This window comes from Dermacentor variabilis, chromosome 3 (genome assembly GCF_050947875.1).
Source record: "Dermacentor variabilis isolate Ectoservices chromosome 3, ASM5094787v1, whole genome shotgun sequence".
Taxonomy (NCBI): Eukaryota; Metazoa; Arthropoda; class Arachnida; order Ixodida; family Ixodidae; genus Dermacentor; species Dermacentor variabilis.
The window spans coordinates 17713399-17734828 of NC_134570.1; the positions used below are offsets into that span (position 1 = coordinate 17713399).

Here is a 21430-nt window from a genome sequence, read left to right on the forward strand (position 1 = left end):
GCACGGATAACTAACAATACTGTTTGACGCATGGCATATCGAGCCGCAGAATGAGACTTAAAACTACGGTGTTGCGTTCTTGAATTTTCGTGCAAAAACTGATCCCAATTTCACAAAGCCAAACGACAATGGTGTTGAACACGACTGAAGTTGACGCTGCTCTGACATGGCAAGTTTAGAGGAACTCTTCCAAGGGGTACTCGTTGGGGACCTCTGGTGAGGAACGCACCCTGGCCTGCTGGGCCAGCCAGCCCGTGTGCCAACCGAGCCAGCAATCTCTTCTAGCACCGCTGGCTGTCCCGTGCCCTGTGGGGATCGCTGTGTATTCATGTGGCGTTGTGCGCGCGAGTGGCGGCCATTTTTTTGAGTTGACACTCGTAGTAGGAGCGATCCCTCGTTGAGTGTAAAGTGTGCAGCGTGTGCGAAAAAGCTGGCGGCTAGTCTCTACGTACCTGTCCTTAAACGGGCCCCGTGCGCGCATTACTGCGTGCTTGGGGTATCGGAGAGAGCGGAGCGTCACTGGCGGCTTCGCGAAGCCTCGCCGTCGTCGTCGTCGTTCTCGAGCGCTGTGCCGCAGGAACGCATGGTTGAGCTTTCGCCGCGGGTCCGTGCGGAGCGCGTGGCGGCGGTCCCCGGGGCCGGTGGACGCGCCTGGACGCGTTAGTCCCATGGCAGCGGCAGCAAACCCAGGTGAGCTAATTGAACATTACGGATGCTCGATCGGCGCTTCCCGAGGCTTCGCAGGTGTGACGCGTTCATCTCGGAAGCTTCTCCGTGTTTGGTTGCCCGATCCGTGCGTACTGCAAGGTAGTGGCCTAGCGGACGCTGATTGGTAGCAAAAACGCACAGTTGCAGTTCGGAGTGATGATCTAAACTTCTTTTAAAACCGTGATATTGACGCTGCGTGTATACGCTTTGGCGAGTAAGGTCATCGCGGGAGCAGGGATGTTGGTTTGAGTCTTTAATCGGCTTGAATGACAGTTTAAAGACACTTCTCTGGAATACAGATTATTTAAGTTCTTGCAAAAAAGAATGACATTTTACTGTGTTTCTGGCGGCAGGTAACCTGATAGTTCGAGCTTAATTGCCTGCAAGTAGAGCAGAGGATCAGTGAAGGCTGTACTTGAGCAGTTTGCTGCGTTCGTAATCCCTGCTTAGTAATCCGGTAAATGAAAGCTACTACTACCGTCGGTAATACTGGCGTCCTCAGAAAATCACAACATTTAGAACCGCGATGCTTAGAAAACAGCGCCTTGAATATAGTCTAGGTCAGACAACCGAAATGAAAAGTATTAAACTGTAAGTGGGGCAGCCAGAAATGTTCATATTTGGTGCTCCTTATCAGCGAAGACATTCATGATTCAGTGGCTGTTGACAATTTATTATGCGAGGGATCTCAACTGTAGCCGATAGTTGGTACTAACGCGTTCTGTTGCACCATCCGTCCGCTTCGTCTGTCAGTGAACTATATTTTTGACTGCCATGTTATCGTGGTTACGTTTGGATGCACCAGTGATCGGAAGGACTATGGAAGTAATGTATCATAATGTTAAAGTGTGACGAGTTGTGGCCGCGAAAACCTAAACAATACTAGTGACCGCTGTCAGTGCATGCTCACCGTCAGCTTGTGAGATACACGAACTTATAACCCGGAGCTTGAAACACCCCGGCCACCTATACAGATCAAGGTAATTATGAAGATGCTATCACTCGTGTTTTGTTTTGGTAAAGTACTAGATGGTGGCTGTATGTCTTAAATATTAATGTCTTTGACGATCTTGTTAAGATTGTGTTAATTCAAACTAATGAGCATAAACTTGTATCGGAATTATCAGAGGCCAGAAAAACCAGAAACTTAATTTAAATGTGAGTGAAAAAATTTCATTTAGCATGTGTTTTATGCTTTTTAATTTTTATTAATGTAATCCAGCTTATTCTAGCTTATATGTATAAGGTTGTGGCTTGAAGTGCCTCTCATCCTTGAATGTGTAAAATCACATCTGACTTTTCTGTTTGAAAGCCATCTCTTTCGTTAATTGAATTTCCTTATGTTTACATATATTTGTTTTTGGTTATTGTACATTAATGATGGCACCCAAAAGCTTATGTCACATATATAGAGAACTAGTCGGCCAAGCAGTGGAAGCAGAATTGTGTCTTATACTACGTAAACAGTGTAGCACTTAAAAACAATAGTGTTGAAGTCTGTGGACCCCCTGACCGATGAGTATCTGCATAGTTATTGGAATACTGTATTTAAGGAGTCAGTCGATGATGGCTAAAACCGTAATTCAACCAAAACTTCCGGTCTCAAGAGTGTCAAATTAATGGGAGTCAGCTGTGTAACCTGGCCTTCTCAAGCATTGCCAACAAGTTCATTCTTGTGTGAGGATACAAAATTGGTTAATAAGGCTGCTGAACACCATATTTAGTTTTTCATTGGCAGTTAATCTGATGCCACCACTGATGAAAACTGGAGGATATCACCAGCTGATCAACCGGCTGGTCTTCATTGACAGGGTGGCTTCAACTGGCCTGCAAAGAAGGTTGGAAGTACCAGCACAGTGCCAGCTGCCATGCTAGCAGTTAGTACTACTATGCTGTTTTTTGTAGCAGGAAACATTGAGCTTTCGTTTATTGCTGATAGACCAGCTGGCTGCTGCTGTAAGTATGCCCGTAGAACATTGCAAGTTGCCAGTAAAGAGTTTTCCTGAACTTTTCACTGTAAACAATGTTGTGAGACCTTGTACTGCTTCTATTAAAATTGTGTTGCTGGTACTTGCTCTGCATATTTATGAAGGCTAAATGTTGTACATTTGCTCACAGTTGCAGACGGCAGCAAGGTGCTCAAGAAACGGAAGGCCAGTTGCTACAAGGAGTGAGTTGAGAGCACCATAGTTGCATGTGCTAATAGAAATGTTGGCAAATTCTGGCAACTGGTTTTGTGTTATGGCTGTATGCAGCGCTGCCGATGAGGAGGGCAAGTTTGGCCGCATGGACGAGGACGCCCTGGAGAAGGAGCGGTACGAGGCATGGCCTGCTACGGCCGATGCGCTGGCGGCACCGCGGCCAGGTGATGGCGGTGAGCTGCTCGAGTCGCTCTCTGCCAAAAAGGAGAACCATAGTGAGATTGAGCGGCGGCGGCGCAACAAGATGACAGCCTACATCACGGAGCTCTCGGACATGGTGCCCACGTGCAGTGCGCTGGCGCGCAAGCCCGACAAGCTGACCATCCTGCGCATGGCGGTAGCCCACATGAAATCCCTCCGTGGAACTGGCAACACAAGCAGCGACGGCACCTACAAGCCTTCCTTCCTCACTGACCAGGAGCTCAAGCACCTCATATTGGAGGCAGCTGATGGCTTCCTCTTTGTGATCTCCTGCGACACGGGGCGAGTCATCTATGTCTCTGACTCGGTCGGCCCCGTGCTCAACCAGTCCCAGGTGGGTGCCACGCCTACCACAGAGTGGAGTGGCATTTCTCATCAGGCCTGAAAGTATGTTCTTCCCTCTTTTTTCATGCAGTCTGAGTGGTTCAATGCGTGCCTGTACGACCTGATCCATCCAGAGGATGTCGAGAAGGTACGCGAACAACTTTCTACCCAGGAGGCCTCCAGCTCGGGGCGCATCCTTGACCTGAAGACTGGAACTGTCAAGAAGGAAGGTCATCAGTGTGAGTCCCTGTGTATGCTGCTTTGGACTGAAGGAAACAGCTTAAAGGGCCCCCCACCAGGCCCCATAGCAAATTTTGGCTATACGCTGGAAGTTGTGCGTCCACTTGGGAGCGTTCTGCCGCAAAAGTTTTTCAAATCGGCTCATTAATAGCCGAGTTAAAAATATTTCGGTATCTTAAACCCACGATTTCAGGAGGCGAGCTCCACTACCAAGCAAGACACTCTCCCCACTCTCCCCACTCGCCCCCTCAACTTCCGCAAGCGAAATTCCTTCCCTGCATTCTCCCATACTGGACCTCGAGGATTGCATGATGCATATGTCACGAGCCCCGCCTTCATTTTTTTTTCTTGTTTTCTTTTCTTTTCTTTTTTTGTTTGTATTGCAGCACTGTGCACTCCCGCTGGCGACGTTGCGCGCGAGCTGTTGCGATTGTCTCGTCTCACGCAGTGCACAAGGACACATGACTAGCAGTATAAGTTAGTGCTACATGAATACTGAGGCAGAACAAGTGGATCGATCATGCTCTGGAACACGGTAGAAAATGGCATAGTTTCGGTACCTGCGCACATGGCTGCACGACCGTCGGAACAAGCAGGCGAAGTGGAATTACATCTCTCTTGCTTCGGTCCGGAGTAAAACAAAAAACATGCAGACATTCTGTTTGTGTGTTATTATTTCTCTAACCTTCAATTTGTCAATTCAAGCAACAGATCACACAAATAGCAGATGTTGCCTGGAATAATTCTCAAAGTCACGTGTCACCATGAGCGACGTCACAGTGCGGACAGGAGTACGTAGGCGCAGGGACACGAGTATGTCATTGTCCGGCTTGGGGCATGGTCGCCACAAGGGAAAGGGAAACAGCATTTGGCGCGTAGCAATGTAATCCTTTGCAAACACGATTGTTAGCATAGATTGTATGCTCTGTGTTTGTCAGCTCCAAATGGCCAGACATGGTGAGGGGCCCTTTAAGGTTGTAGGCGAAAAATAAGTTTACTCAAATTTGTACTATTATTTTCATGCTCTCAAACATTCAATATTTAGCTGTAATGATCGACGGTGCCCCCTTCACGCGCAGAGAGCCTGAAAGTGCGTGGCCAAACTAGCCTCAACGGCCGCATTCCATTGCTTCACCACGGCCGTGCGACGGACGCTCCGGTGGAAAAGGAAAAATACACAACCAATCAGCTCCCGGAAGTCTGAGGGAGATGGATCATCGCGACGCCTAGTGAGCATGCGAGGCGCTCCTGCTATTTCCGGCAGCCATTTTCGCCGGGCGGAGTTTTTCTGATCGGACCGGGTAGTTTGGGGGAGGCAAATTTTTGGACGCCGAGGGGCGAGTGTTCGCTGCCGGTCGAATTTCATCGCTTGGACACTGGTTTTCCACTCCATGTACTCCGGGCTTAAGAAGTGCACTTCCTCAGGCAGGCTTTTCAGCAAAGTTGTTTGTCTTACAAGCACACATGTTGCTTTGAAACCTGGAACAGTGGTGCAGTGCTTTCGAGCTTATGTAATCAGATGCTGTTGTGGAACAGTGGCATTTCATGTTGACTTTGGCAATTGACAATATCTTCATCTAGCAGTATATATGGAAATTGTGCCTGAGGTGACATTAATATATTGTTATTATTGTTACAATGAAGGCAGACACAAAAGGAAAACATATTTACAATATAGTATTTACACGGCGATCAAATGCTAAACAGTATGGTCAAGAGCGCATGCCCGGCCAAAAGTGCCTTCCTCCTCAACACTGCTCCAGATTAATAGTACTGTGACATGATCCTCAGCTGCTGAAGCACCGTCGTGGTGCTCACTATGGGTTGGGTGAGTGGTAAAGTAGACAGACGTGAACAGTGTCTGTTGGAAGTGAAATAGAGGGAGAGTAAGACTCTATCGGACCAATCTCATAAGTGATGTCTATTTCGCGTTTTAAGACATGGTGGGGTCTGGAGTATTGGGGAAGCAATTTTTCAGACAGTCCAATGCACCGAGCCGGAGTCCATAGAAGAACAAGGGCACCTGGGGTAAGGGTAGCATTGTGATGATGGGAGTCATAGTGGTGCCACAATATATTAGTAATTTCTCTGGCTCTGCTCACCGTGCTGCAACAATATGTCACTGAGCTGGTATTGAGCAGGTTTTTCATTTTTGCAGCGTCGATGCGGCTATGTATGGGTTCCCGGCGGGGGTTCATCTGCCGCATGAAGCTAGGGAATGTGCAGCCTGACGTGCAGGGCCTGCAGAGGCTGCGCCAGCGCAATGCCTTGGGCCCGTCACCTGACGGTGCCGCCTACGCTGTCGTCCACTGCACTGGTTACATTAAAAACTGGCCTCCATCAGGTGAGTGCTGTTGATGATATGTGCTTTATGATAGTAGTTGCAGTGCCAACAGCAAGGGGCACGAGCATAATGTTGGATGTAGGCTGATTCAGGCTCTTATAACTTATCTAAACACATTCAGAATCTAGTGGGTAGACAAGTACAAAAATGTGTTCTCTAGGAGAGAGCTCATCTAGTTAATTCAGTATAGTGCAAACATTACTTGATTGCTGTGCGTATTTTCGGAATAAAGTAGAACCTCGTTCATATGTCGTTAAAAAAAAAAAGTGAAAAGACTTGCTAAACGGGAAAGTGTACGATCCGAAGTCACTGAAAAATTTGACAGACTCAACTGTAGTTGACTTTTACATAATGCGAAGCGTTGCGCGAATCGTAGCATAAGACGCCAATGCGCATCTGTGAAACAGATAGGCGAAGATGCTTATCACAATAGGGTTGGCGATCACAGCTGTAAATGGCGACAACCTGTGTGATTTGCTGGTCAGAAAACTGAAACGAAATCGAGCTGGTGGGTGACACTGAAATATGATGCTGCCAAAGTGAAACATGACGGTCACTTTGCACCGCCTGCAGCAGGGAACGACAGTGCATTAGGAACGTGCAGTACGCTTCCCAGTTCCAGTGCGTATGCCACACATGCGTGCGCTGTGAAATTGATAGCAGAAGATGCATATCGCAATAGGATTGGCGGCTATAGCTGTGAATGGGGGCGACGTATGATGACTCGTGGGATTTGCTGGTACCAGAAGAGGAATGCGTGTGTGCTTGCACTTTCGCATGACACAGGCGAGCGAATAATGTGAGGAAGCAGTTGTGGCGACTGCCTACTGCTCTCGATTACTTGTACCTTTTTTGTTTACATGGAATCTAGCGCCTGAAAAATGTATCGTACGATTGCAATTTGGCGATGTACTGAATGTTTGTGCCGAAGATCATGCCTTCCGGGAGCATATCAACCGACAAAAAAGAAGTGTAACTATATGGGGTCATATTTTGTGTTCTCGATCGTGAATGTTGGCACTGGGAAATAGTATTAAACAGGATCATATCACTGAGAGCCTACTGTACCGTATTTACTCGCATAATGATTGCACTTATTTGTCAAAAAAATTGATGCAAATTCAGGGGTGCGATCATTACGCTGGTTAAATTTCCCGCGAGAAGCAAAAATTTTTTTTTCATCCCGCGTTTGCTGTGTGTAGTGTGGGACAACAAAACAAAAATGGCGGCCAGCGGAGCAAGCCGAACGCGATTTTTTTCCTTCTTCTGAGGGCATTACGTGCATTGAAACAGTTTCTTCAGTATCAGTAGTGAATAATATCGTTAATATCGGCAAGTTTGCACCAATAACGTAGCCATGTTCACTTTGAGGGGACAGAAACTGATCGGCGCACTTAGCTTCCAGTGACATAGAAACACATGGCCGGCATGCTGCGGAAACTGCGGCATCTGTCTTCACTACTATCCTAATACGGCACGTTTCCGCCAAGGGTGGGCGATTACAGGCCGAAGCCTGTAACACACCTAAGTGTTACAGGCTTCGGCGTATGAATAGGGTACACTTCTAACATATCAGTGTAAACATGGCTATTATCATTGCCACTCACAATATGTTGCATGCCCACGAGTGCGGATAGGAAGAATCGAAAGGCACTTTTTTTGTTGTTGACCACAACCATTATAAAGCCTACACATAATAAAGGTAAGTTTGGTTGTACCTCTTTTTGTCTAGAAGTGCGGAAAGTGATGAAAGTAATGAAATCGGGCATCTACTTAAGAATGTTTGGTGCGTGCAGACCGCTTGGTTTCTCTTGAGAAGGTGTTTGCGTAGCATACGACAGATTGTAAGCGCGATCATTATTAGCTAGACTTGTCCAAGCTTGCCGCAGCGATCATTATCGCTGCGGCAAGCTTGGAGTGCGATCATTACATGGGAAATTAAAAAAATCGAATTTTGACAACAAAATTCAGGGGTGTGATCATTTTGCGAGTGCGATCATTATGCAAGTAAATACGGTATTTGTTTTCAGCACTGGGCATGCCCTCATTTATATCTAGCTTCAAGTTGGTGGCTTTAGGATGTAAAATTGCTCATTCGGTACAGGTTCAAGTTGTTGCCAACACATTGCAGTTATTCCAGCAGAACTTTTTGTTGGGCTAGTTGCTGCATATTACTGAAGTACTAAGCGCAAAAAGAGACGACACAAGAAGAGACACGGACGAGCGAGATCAGTTGTTAGTAAGCGCTCGTCCCTGTCTCTTCTTCTTGTTTCGTCTGTTTGGCGCTTAGTACTTCAGTAACATTGCAGTTAGCTGCTGTTTAGAGAAATGTAATATATAATAGTCCGTGAACTGGTTCAGAATGTTGAACTGTATTTCAAATCGTTTGATGCATTGGTTGACGCATTTGACCCCAACATTATGATTTTAACGCGATAGCGTTAAGGAGCTCGTGTCGCAGAAAAGCCGGTGTCGTCGGTGTCGGTGTCGGCGTCCGCGGCGTTGGCCGTGAGCGATAAATCACGGCAGGCACTTCATAAATAAAAAGCAACTTCCAAGATGGGCTGGGTGGGAATCGAACCAGGGTCTCTGGAGTGTGAGACGGAGACGTTACCACTGAGCCACGAGTTCGATGCTTCAAAGCGGTACAAAAGCGCCTCTAGTGAACGCGGTGTTGCCTTAGAAACGAGCTGTTTCTAAGGAGGCTCAGGCGTGCGTCGCTTGCTCAGACGCACATTTCGTTGTCGTGCCGAACGCTGAGTTGCTCGACGCTCACCGCGTCCGATGCGGGGCGCGTAGTCGCTGCGCCGTAGCCCATTGTCTTACACCCCTTGGCGGGTCGACGGGAACGCTGTCGCGTTCCACTCTTGAAGGCAAAGCTTAAGCGTCCTCAAATTTTTATTTCTTACATACGAGGGCCTTTTGTTTTTCAACCTCCGATCGCTCCGTGCAGGCGCTACGCGGGCAGCAGAAAGCGGACATGAGCTGTAGGCAACTGCGCAGCTCTCGCACTACACACTCCGCCATTGTTGACATTCAGGCGTCAGTCGGCATTGTGCTACAGCCACGTAAACATGGCTGCCATTATTGTTGCTCCCGCCAAGTGTGAATTGCGAAGTGTTATTTGTTTTCTACAGGCTGAAGGCCATGGTGCTGCAGAAATCCATCGGAGAATGAGTCGAGTGTATGGGGAAAACTTCATGAGTGATGGTGTTGTGCGTGAATGGTGTCGAAATTTTAAAGATGGACGTAATGATGTGCATGATGAAGGGGGCCAAGGACGCAAATCTGTCGTTTCAGATGACCTTGTTCAACGAGTTGACAGAATGGTTAAAGAAAACCGCAGATTCACCATTACTGCTTTATCTACGGAATTTCCAGAAGTTTCAAGGTCTGTTTTGTACTCTATTGTTACTGAACGGTTACGCTACAAAAACTTTGTGCACGTTGGGTCCCAAAAATGTTGACGGACGGCCACAAAACTCGACGAATGGCGTCAGCTTTGGAGTTCCTTGAGCATTATCAGGATGAAGGAGACAACCTTTTGAAATCAATCGTGACTGGGGATGAAACCTGGATTCAATACGACACACCGGAAACAAAACGACAATCACAACAATGGATGCATTCAAATTCACCAAACAAACCAAAGAAATTAAAAAAAACCTTCAACAACAGAAAGACCATGGCTACTGTGTTTTGGGATCAACAAGGTGTGTTGCTTGTGGAGTTTATGGAGCCTGGAACCACAATCACTGCAGCTGTTTATTGTGAAACTTTACGACGTTTGCGTAGAGCCATTCAGAACAAACGAACAGGAAAGCTGACCGCTGGAGTTGTTCTGATCCATGACAATGCCCGTCCACACACTGCTGGAGCAACTCAACGGCTTCTCGAACAATTTGGATGGGACATTTTCAATCATCCGCCATACAGTCCAGACTTAGCACCCTGTGACTTTCATCTTTTTCCTGGACTGAAGACGTGGCTTGGTGGGAGGCGCTTTCAAACCAATGGCGACCTTCAAACCAACGTCAAAGACTACTTGAATTCATTGGCGGCAACTTTTTTTGAAGAGGGTATTGCAAAGCTTGTCCACAGATATGACAAATGCCTCAATCTCTTCGTTGATTATGTCGAAAAGTAACCGTAACTGTACTAATCTTTTGGTAATAAAATTATTGTTTTAGATGAACTTGTCTTTTATTTATAGCCTATCGGAGGTTGAAAAAAAAAAACGGCCCTCGTACTTTGGTTATTCATCCAAGACTAGCTCAGCCCAATGAAACACCAAAGCAGAGAGTGGTGTATCAGAGGCTGCTGCGGGGAGTGGTGTGCAAGAATATTTCTTGAAAGCCCTTAAATTCATGGGTAGCTTCAGATGTAAATGTAGAACCCACATAAGAATCGTGAGATGGTGTTTTCCAGTAGTACGTGCCAATTGTCCAGATGCCTCAAGCCTGTTTGCCTGGCTGTAAGGGATGAGGAACAGAAGACAACATAGTGAAATGTAAATTCACATAGCAAGAGGAAGTATATACATAAGGCCAAGCATGAATTATTTAAAAAAGCTAAGACACAAATGATCCAGACGGGATGATAAGCATCAATAGATTATGGCGCATACTCTACAAGGTGTTCTTTCGAAAGGCATGTGTATAACGGAAAGTTATTTCACACAGAAATGTTTAAACGGAAGTCTATGGTCTATGCCAACATTAAAGAATCCTATCCGGGGTTATGAGACTTTGTGCTGCTTTCAGGTACGTGCCAACTTTATTTTTCATAACTGCAAAGGAGCACACCACATTGTATTCCATAGTGTTCTGCTCCTGTGGAAGCATCATGTTGGTTTGTGTGTTGCGCACACTTGTGCGTTCAGCATTACCAGAGGGTAGAAACAAAGCACTTTTTAAGTTTGTAGTCAAGCTAACAGTTGGCCATACAATTATTCATCAGCTCTGCTCACATTCACATGAGTTTCTGCTATGTTGTGTCACACCTTGAAATGTTGCTGGCACTTGTGACAACTCCACATTAGTACTTGTTCGTAAAATGTAGATTAATTAACTGTTACTGTGCAGGAGTCCAAGTGGAACCCGGTGATCAGGATGGGGGCAGCCATTGTTGCCTGGTGGCCATTGGTAGACTGCAGGTGACCAGTGCTCCGAATCCCAGTGATCTCGTGGGGTCAAACTCAAATGCAGAGTTCATCTCTCGTCATTCTTTGGATGGAAAGTTCACTTTTGTTGACCCCAGGTCAGTAGCCATTTATAGCTGTCATGGACTTCTTGTAGAGTCATTGCCATTTTGAAGCTGTGCCAAAACCAGGCAGACACAACTTCCGTTAATTAGACCTTGTCAGGACCAACAAAATTGATTGACTTATCTGGCAGATGAAATTAAACAAGATGCACAAAAAAAAAAAAATGCCAAAACATACTGCTGATTCATTCGGCAATATTTGCCTGATTCTAACACGCCTCGAATTAAACATGCACCCGTTTCCTATGCCAGTACAAAACTAACATAGAAATGACACCAAAGCTCCTAAACAAAGTAGAAATCCAATGTGCTCCTGATCTTTTATAAAAAAAAAAAATGGGCAAGGGTCTGTTTTAAACAATGGCACCCACTTTTCTAAAGTCAGCTTCGCCGCAATACAACCGTGTTCTGCGGTAAAGCATACGAATGCCGTGAACACGATTTGTTTTATCATAAGAAGCCAACAAACACTGACTTGACAATAAACACTTACTTATGCTTAATTATTGGAAATTAAAGTGGATGAAAAAACTTCCCGCAGGTGGGAACTGAACCCACAACCTTCGCGTTTCGCGTGCGATGCTCTACCAATTGAGCTACCGCGACACCGTTTCTCCATCCACTTTCTTGAGTATTTATGTCCAAGTATAACCATGCCACCACTCGCAGACTTAGGCAGCAGGCGTGGAACATCCTTTTTGCCGCAGGCGTCACGAGAACGTGATCTTTTTGGGTGGAGGCAACTGGTCAATAAACCCACACATACTTCCTGAAGGCATCAATGTTGCCGGATTCGAGACCCTCATTATGTAATAAACGAGAAGAAAGGGGGTTAACAGAGGGGCTTGATTTTTATTAGTAATATTTTTTGTTTTTTTAATCGATTGCACTGCCCAGGCAATGTTCGGCCCAATTTTCTTAAGGAATAAAAGATGCACATTATATTGGGTAAATACTGTATGCAATTAGGCATCTAGAGCTAACATTATTCCTTCGAAAAATCTTCCTGGGGCAGGCCGAAAATAAGCATTTTCAGCAGGACATTGATGTGTGCTCAATGCTTTGACTTGACATGCTGCCACTAAAGAGGCCGCTATTGTGCTCACCATTGGGTTCGCATGCGTGAATGCTGACTGGTCAAGTTCAAATTACCCAGCAAAGGCCAATTTTAGAATCTAAATTCGCAGACAATTGCGTAATCTATCGTAAAATCTCTTGTTCAGCTGATCATCTTGCTCTCCAACAGGACCCGGATCTCGTAAATAATTGGTGCTCACACAGGCAAATGTCTATTAATAGCGATAAATGTAAACTAATGATCTTTACTCGTAAAAAATCAGCTTCAACATCTAACTACACTTTCAATAACTGCCACGTAGTACGCACAATGTTTTACAAGTACCTTGGCATGCATATCTCACCCAAACTTTCTTGGACAACTCGCATAGATAAAATCGCAGCACAGGCATCACGCACCCTCGGGTACCTTAAACGAAACCTTCATGATGCTCCTACTTCGACCAAATCACTAGCGTACCTAACATTTGTCCATCCTCAACTTGAATACGCATCATCAATTTGGTCACCTCATCAAACCTATCTTATCAACGCTCTTTAACGTGTTCAAAATCGTGCCACGCATTTTAACGTGAAAAACTACAGTTGTCATTCCAGTGTTACTAATATTAAATCTTCTCTGCCTTATCCTCCTTAGAATCATGCAGAAACATTGCTATTATCTGCTTATTTCATAAAATAACAAACCGTCAGCACGAAACTGCCCTTCCTCTCTCCCAACAGTTACGAATGTCTCGCCATTTGCACAACTGCTCCCTCAAACGTATCTATAGCACACAAACATCTTCTATTCATCAGCGTTACCACTAGCAATCAAACTACATTCTCCGTGATAATGTTGTCCGCATTCATGACCCTGTTTCATCATGAAGTAACTGGTATTCTTTCGTGACTAGTTGCTTTCATTAATTTTTTCTTAATTATGTACAGTCAAACCCACTTCTAACAATATTCAAGTGTCACAAAAATTTAATTGTTGTAACCGGGTTGCATGAAAAAATTCAAAATAAGGGAATGGCAGAGCTGATCTGAAAAAACTATAATGGCGGGGAGGCCAGTGCCCCTCCCCACCACCTTCCTCCATCCGGCTGCCGATTGTGTTCACTCGTTTAACTGCTTCCTGGGTACTCCGATCGTGTGTAGCAAGCTGCGGCTGTCGGCGTTAAAAAGTGGCACTGCTATAACAACTGCAAAAAGCTGACCCAGGTGGCAAGCGATGCAAACACCGCTGAGGCATAGCTTTGGTGGCCCCAAAAGGAGCCTTTTAAAAATTGCGAGAAGGCTGCCGCAGCAGCCTGTCAGCTTGAGAAATAAAAAAAAAATGCTGAGGAGAGATCGCCACAAGCATCTCGCGACATACTTCTCACTGGCTTGCATGAGAAAAGCCTTTGTCCGTCAGCATTGCATGCGAAGCTTGCCGGCACCCAAGTGCTTCACGTAGTGCAGCGGAAGGTTCCTCGCGAGAACGAAGCCCCGGAGGAACTGAATCATCTGCCGGACCTCCTGTGAGGACAACGTTGAGGCAGCCTGCCTTACCGCGGCATCGCTGCCGTCGCCGCCTCGCTATCTGAGGCAATCACATTCGCGACGATCGTCTCATCGGTTAATAGCACTTAGTTTCCAAATCTATAGCCGTGCGCTTTCTTTTCACCGGCAATGTCATGCATTGTCGATGATTAGTGAGCGCATCGACCATCTTTCGTTTCGGCAGCGAGTCAAGCGAGGCTGAGAAACCGCGTGGCCAGGAACGAGTTCGATGCAACCAAGAAAGACGAACGTGAGCAATTAAACTGTTTGCAGAACGGTACTGAATGAAGAGCTAGCGAGCAACATACGAGCAATCTGCTTGCATCGCAGTTGGCGTGGTCCATTCGTGTTTCGGAAGGTGGGGCGGTGTAGATGTATGGGAACAGTCCATTTGTGTTCGGAGAGGTGGAAGGGCGACGGGAGAGAGCCGCGCGGAAATGGCTGGAAAATGAGCGCGCGGCAGCTGTTGCAGCAGCGGCCTATTGTGCAGCGGCTCGAATTTCTCGTTTTCTTTTGTTCTTTTCAAGGATTTCGCATTTCACTACCTTTCGGCTCGGACACCCAGCAGCCAGGCTTCATCATTATAACCGATAATGCGGCAGCGGGGCATTGTAGTAAGCAGCTTATTTCATCATGGAAAACATACAAAAGTTGACGGTGCAGCAGCTTCCCATTGTTATAACCGATATATTGTTAAAACCGGTATTGTTATAAGTGGGTTCGACTGTACACACATTTCGCTAACTTATGTATTTGGCAATGTCAAGAGATGTACCCTTAAGGGGGGACGCGGGTCTTAGAATGGCGAAAAATGGCCAAAAATGTGATTTTTAGAAAAACGCATTTTCGGACTGTTTGAACCTTCGAGCACCTGCCCTCAAAATATTAACGCTGAATTCGATCGGCAAATACGATAAAATCTGCTTTCAAAACACCTAGGCAGCGGCGAAATGCTCCGAAACGGACAAAACTGGTTCAAACTTTCCGCGCGCGCCACGGGCGAAGCCGTCGGCCGATCGCCGCCATCTTGGTCTTGTTTTGAAGCTGGTTTCTTTGTGCGTGTTTTCCGGCGTCTCAAAATGGCGTCGCTCAAGCAGAACAGCCACCGTTGCGGGTTTTCTAAAGAGCGTTTCCAGGCCGCTGATTGGCTGGAGCGCGCGTGCGAGGTGTTCCGCGCCTCCCATTGGCCGGCGCGACGGCCGCGTCATCTTTTTTTTTTGCCCATTTTGTTTCGCGTGCTACGCTGTGGCGTTTACAGTGCGTGCTTTTTTTGCTGTCGTGTCTTCGTGCGAGCGTGTTTCCCGACGCAGTTTTTCTATTTTGTTCTGGGATGGCCGGAGACGCTCGCCTAAAGAAGAAGACGCGTCAAGTGTATGAAAAAAAACGAAAGCGTGCGTGGAACGCGCAGTTGAAGGAAGACGGCGCGCTGCCAGCATCACCTGTAGCGTCCGAAGCGGCACCGACGGCCCGTTCTCAGCCGATATGTAGCACATCGGGCGTTATCAAGTCGTCGGCAAGCGCTTCCAGCAGCGTCCAAGACCGCATCGATACGGTGTACTATTCCGCTGACGAGTCTGCCGAGTGCGCGAGAAATGCGGCTAACTTGAAAGAGCGTCTAGCGTCGCAGTGCGCAACGGCACGAAAGTTCAACCTGCTGGACGTCGAGTTGGTGAGCGACAACAAGCAAAATGGCACAGAATTTGTCATCGTGGATTTAGCAGTGATGAATGCGTTGTTTGGGACTGTGCTTTGCCCCGAGTGCGGCATGAAAAATATGACTGTCTAAGTCGGGCAGAGAGTATGGGATCTCTTCAAAGCTCGTGCTCTCCTGCAGTACCTGCGACTTCCGCGAAGAGCGCTTCTCGTCTCCGAGAGTATCCGGCGGTGCTCAGTCCAAGGTAACGCCTTTCGAAGTCAACGTGCGCGCAATGAAGGCCATACATAGCATTGGCAAGGGAGCAGCAGCCCTCGGCGACTTTTTCGCCCTAATGAATATATCTCATCGTGGCTTGCATCACAAAACTTATCAGGGTCACATGAAAATGATGGTGGAAGCTTGCACTGCGACCGCTACCGAGTGCGAGGCTGCTAGCGTTGCTCGCGTAAAGGAATTGTACGTGGAGCTTGGCAGCGCGCCAGGAAACATCGACGTTGTCTATGACGGCACCTGGCTTACTCGTGGACATAGCTCCCACATTTGTGTTGGGTGCATAATTGAGATGCACACGGGTCTTGTGATAGACCATGTTGTGCTGTCGAACTTTTGCCTTGGCTGCGCAAACGGGCCAAAAGAAAATGAGGAAGGCCATGCAGCCTGGCTCACCCAGCATGCTCCACTGTGCCAGAAGAACGTGGACTGTAAAGCAGGGCAAATGGAAGTGGAAGCAGCCCTGTGTTTGTTTCAGCGCTCATTAAAGAAGCACAAGCTTCGCTACACTACCATGCTCTCGGATGGGGATAGCCGAACCTTTCATGCACTGACTGAAGATGCTGTGTATGGTTTTATAAAGGTTGAAAAAAAAGACTGCATCAACCATGTGCACAAGCGCATGGGAGCTGCCTTGCGCACCCTTTCAGACAAAAAAAAAAACCCAAGGTGAGCCACTTGGGGGTAAAGGGCGACTAACGCAAGAGAGGATCAAGAAGATCACGAATTATTATGGCTACGCTTTACGGAGCCACAAAAATGATGTGCCAAGCATGCAGAAAGCTGTCCAGGCCACACTGCAACACATGTCGTTGACGGACGATGCACCGAGACATGACCTTTGCCCTGAAGGCCCAAAGTCATGGTGCAAATTCAATAGGGCCAGAGCTAAGAATGAGGAGCCCCCGCCACACAAGAATAGCCTGCCTGACTTTGTGTGCCAGGCATTGGAGCCTGTGTTTAGGCGGCTGAGCGATGATGCTCTGTTATAGCGGTGCAGTGATGGGATCACGCAGAATTCCAATGAAAGCCTGCACGCCATGATTTGGGACCAGGTCCCAAAGAACCAACATGCCTCAATGCGTAGCACTGAAAGGGGAGTGGCTGAGGCTATCAGCCGCTTCAACCAGGGAATAATGAAGAGCAACACACAAATTGCCAATAAGCTTGGCTACAGTGCGGGAACCTGCTTAGTGCGCCGCAGCCTTGAGAAGGATAAAAGCAGGCTTCTCAAGTCTCAAAAGGAGCACTTGGTTGCTACTGATACCAAAACTAGACTTGCAAAGCGCCACAAGCCATCAAGTGACCCTGCATACAGCCCTGGTCTGCTGTAGACCAATTTCATCCTGGGACAGTGAGCAGTTTTAGGTCATCTGAATAAATATGCTGCTATGGTTTAGCTATAAACATTGTGTAAGTTTGTTTATCTGTGGCAAGACCACTTTATTACACAATTTGAATTGTTCTTTAGAGTATAAGGCACTGAAACAAGCACATGAAGGTGGTAGATGTAGTTTATTATACCAACCCTAGGGGTAGTACATGGCTTTATGGCAAGCTTTTGCAATTTGGTTTGGAGGGTACCATCACATAATTAGTATGGCCTTTCTCTTGAACAACAGAGCTACACAATGATGCCATTCACACTGCTGTAACTGCATTCTAGCAAAAGTTATAGTCGTAATAATAATATTTGGGGTTTTACGTGCCAAAACCACTTTCTGATTATGAGGCACGCCGTAGTGGAGGACTCCGGAAATTTCGACCACCTGGGGTTCTTTAACGTGCACCTAAATCTAAGCACACGGGTGTTTTCGCATTTCGCCCCCATCGAAATGCGGCCGCCGTGGCCGGGATTCGATCCCGCGACCTCGTGCTCAGCAGCCCAACACCATAGCCACTGAGCAACCACGGCGGGTAAAAGTTATAGTCGTCTCAAACTTCAAATGCGTTTTTCTCAGTTCGATGTTTTTGGGCACCGCACCCAGCCTTACGGGGCTTTTTTCTATGTCTTTTTTGAGTGACACTGACAAATTTGGTATTATTTTAATCGTGTTGAAAAGATCTAGGGGGTGATGCTATTTATGTCACTCTAGCATCATTTTGCAACTTACAAGCTAAGATGGTAATGTGAGAAAATTAAACAAAATTAATTGCAGTAAATGTTGGTTCATTTTTTGTCTATAATTTACTTTCAAATGAATAAAAATAGCATCACCCCCTAGAGTAGGTCTTTGGCATTCAGGCCAAGCACTTACTTATTGTGTTTGGCTAGGCGAAATTGCCAAAAAGCCCCGTAAGAAGTACCCTTTAATTTTTTTTAATATCTTCAACTGTACGTGAACCTGTGCAGCTATCAAAATTCTGATTACAGATTTGAAATCAGTGTAAAAAACTGATCAAGAATGAAGTTTCATTTAGATCGGACCAAGAATAAAAAAAAAAATTTTAAGACCCACTTCCCCCCTTAAATTACTTTTGTAAAATTCGACGGTGTTAAATGATGTACCCTTACATTGTATATGTCGCTATTCATTCCGATAGTGTATATTGCGTTCCGCTAACTATTATGTAATGTCACCTCGTTTTATGTACGTTAGTGTACATTTCATGTACTCATTACAGTCGCCGACTGATTTTTCGGACTCCAAAAATTTGGACATGCTTGATTATTCGGTCTGCTTCGCGGCACCGCCACTCTCCCCATAGACCATAACATATAACAACTGCCGAAAGTTCGGACACCTTGCAACCTCTTGTCTGATTTTTCGGACATTCCTTGAGCCAGCTCGATTGAGAGCACCATGCACCGACTCTGACCGGTGCATGGTTCGACTTGCTGAACGCCATTTTTGTTTTGGACAGAGCCTCCTTGCTGCCCCACGAAGTGGCACTACTGCAAATCCCTGCTCATCATCATCGTTTCTGCCTGGTTCGTGGCTACAGCAGTTCCGGTCAGCTCAGTAAGCCATGTCAAGACAATCCAGCAGCTGATTTGTTTGTTTATTCGTGCACGATGCTGCGAGTAGGCCACGTTTTTCGTTTGTGCGACTGGTATCGACGTGACGGCGTGGTGATGTTTGCTTTGTGTGCTGTGTCGAGGTTGCAGTGATGCAACGCGGCATACGGAAACGTCACATCAAGTGTCTAATGGCACCGACAGTGCCCGCGCAGACTGCACTGGGGAATGCCAGCAAGCGGGTGCCGGGAGGCCTAGGATTTGTTGCCTTCAGATGTGCACCCTACTGACGCCGAAAGTGTGCAGTGGTTCCGGACACCGTCTCATTTGACAGTTTCACAGGTGCTCACACTGCTGTACTGACATGCGCAGAACTCGATGACGGCGAGATCATTCGTCAGGTTTCTGCTGCACCGCCGACGATGACTCCGAGTCAGACGATGACTCCGAGTCAGAAGATGGCGCACCATGTGCTACACTGCCGTCGCATGCGGAGTGTGCACAAGCAGTGACTGTGCTTTCGGCCGCCTATAGTGACCATACGACCCTCTCCGAGATTCAGGCTTATCTGATTGCTCGTAAACCGAACAACATGCAACGGCGCATTCACGATTTCTCCAAGCCTACTGCCAAACCCGAATAAGTGCGTGGAAATAAAGGATTTCTTTTTCTTTCTTAATCTGCTTTTTCGGAAACCTGTTTATTCGGACGTTTCCGCAGTCCCCGTGAGGTACAAATAAACGGTCGGCGACTGTATATACTTCCAATCCTTGTAATGCTTCTACTTATGAAGATATGAATTGTGTAATCCCCCCCCCCCTCACACAATACTCCTGCTGGAGCCTGTGAGGTTTTTTGAATAAATGAAAATAAATGAATAACTAACGGAAGTTTGTGCCCATAGAAACACATGGATGCCAGGCGGCATCTTCGGTCGGGATCAAATGGTTAAAAGAAATCAAATGGAAGTCTGCTGTATTTTATTGGTTTGTGCTTGAAAAGGGTCCTATGCCATGCGTTTGTTCACGTTCCTCATGCAAAGCTGCCTGGCTCATATGTGCATGCTGGTTACTGATCTGGCCCACTTGGAAGCTTGGCTTTAATCTGCCTAAAGTGTGGGGTTCTCCTCCGTACTTTTGGGACAAAGGAACGACAACACAGTAGTGCAAACAATTACAAGGGCATTTATTGCACCTTTCATAGATCAATGCCTGCTAGCCGAGTTGCTATCCACAAAACATGCCGATGGGCGCGTGACAAATCAAGGAAGTCCGACTCACCGCGACTGGATAACGAGCGAATATGTTCGCCCCATGCTGGATCCCAACGCCTGGTCGTTCGCGCATACGGTCACGCGAACGGTGGCGCGCTCGAAGGCAGCCACGCGAGACGGTCTCGCAGAAGCATGGATTGGCTCACGTGCAGCACGGCACGTCCGCACTGCTTGCTGTCCCGAACCTCAAGAGAGCAAGCGCCTTCTCTTTTGGCGCCCAAGTAACCCCGCCTGTCGGCGGCATTAGCAGCGCAACACTCGTGCCATCTCGTACTGCGCCTCAACCATTCCGACCGCCGCGGGCGCCAGGCCACGCGGCGAAGCCGGATTACAGGAGACGTGTATGCGGGAAAAACATATCAGGGGACGCGCGAGAGTCGCGCATCCCCACAAGAGTGAGTTCATGATAAGTGGTGGAAAATCATTATCTCATGCACAATTAGTGAAAATGTTCTGCTTAGTTTTGAGAAGCTTATGCTGTGAGCAAGGTGTTACATCGTAGGACCCCATCAATATTCTGAGCCATCACTATTCAACTGTGATTGTGTCAAACTTTCTTAACTTTCTTTTTTTTTGAGCATGTATGGCTCGACTTTGTACTTTCATAGCATTATTAGTTTATCATCAGTGCACAGGGCTTAATGAACAACCTGTGACATCAGCCATTCTCCGTAAGATTTGGTGGCTTGTTCATGGAAAAGTAAGCTTCAGCTGTTTTACATGTAGAGCACCGTAGTATAAATGTTTAAAATGTTTGTTGTGCAGTTGAGTGATCCCCTTCAAGACAAATAGTTTATCCCTCCTCAAGGTCAGAAAGACCAGATGAAGCTGAAGGTCTATTCAATTCAACCAAGTTTTTCTGCACTTAGGCCCTCGTATCTGTGTAGTACAGCAGTGCCCCCTGCACTCCTGTCCTCATTTGCATGGGGTGCAAGGTAAGGTGCCGTGGTGGTGCAGTGCATCCTTGAACCTTGCAGTGAGTGAGACAGCATCAGCCTAGTACACAACAACCTGCAACTCTTGAATCTTTTCGTTTGTGGTGCCGTGCACTTTTTCTGAATCTAACAAACTTTGAGAGCGATGGAGATAGCTATCTCAAAAGGAGCGCAAATAAAGGATGTGGTATATCTCATAAAACAGCCCTCAGCATCTGAAAAATTTTTTCCTAATGCTTTGTTTAATGGGGCAGATTGAGAGCATAGCTTTCCTTTGGTCTTGTGTATTGTGGAATCTGGCGATGCTTCAATTCACTTCCCAAGTCCAATACCAGAGTGCATAATGCACTTCAGAAATATATAGTACTTTCCGCTGAGTGCTGCAGCCCGTGGTGATTTTTGTGAATGGCTGCATTGTTTTTTCGTGCTCTTTCATGTACCTTTTCCTA

General features: G+C 46.7%; 1 protein-coding gene across 1 annotated transcript in view; it reads left to right on the forward strand.

Annotated features, from left to right (window-relative positions):
- Positions 1-21430, forward strand: part of tgo (Aryl hydrocarbon receptor nuclear translocator homolog tgo) — a 54375-nt gene continuing 32945 nt past the window's right edge. Inside the window, exons 1-6 of the mRNA XM_075684348.1 lie at positions 1-690; positions 2827-2878; positions 2964-3444; positions 3526-3673; positions 5833-6018; positions 11103-11277. Of these exons, the coding sequence (XP_075540463.1) occupies positions 669-690; positions 2827-2878; positions 2964-3444; positions 3526-3673; positions 5833-6018; positions 11103-11277 (1064 nt within the window). The 5' untranslated portion in view covers positions 1-668. The remainder of the gene's footprint in view (positions 691-2826; positions 2879-2963; positions 3445-3525; positions 3674-5832; positions 6019-11102; positions 11278-21430) is intronic.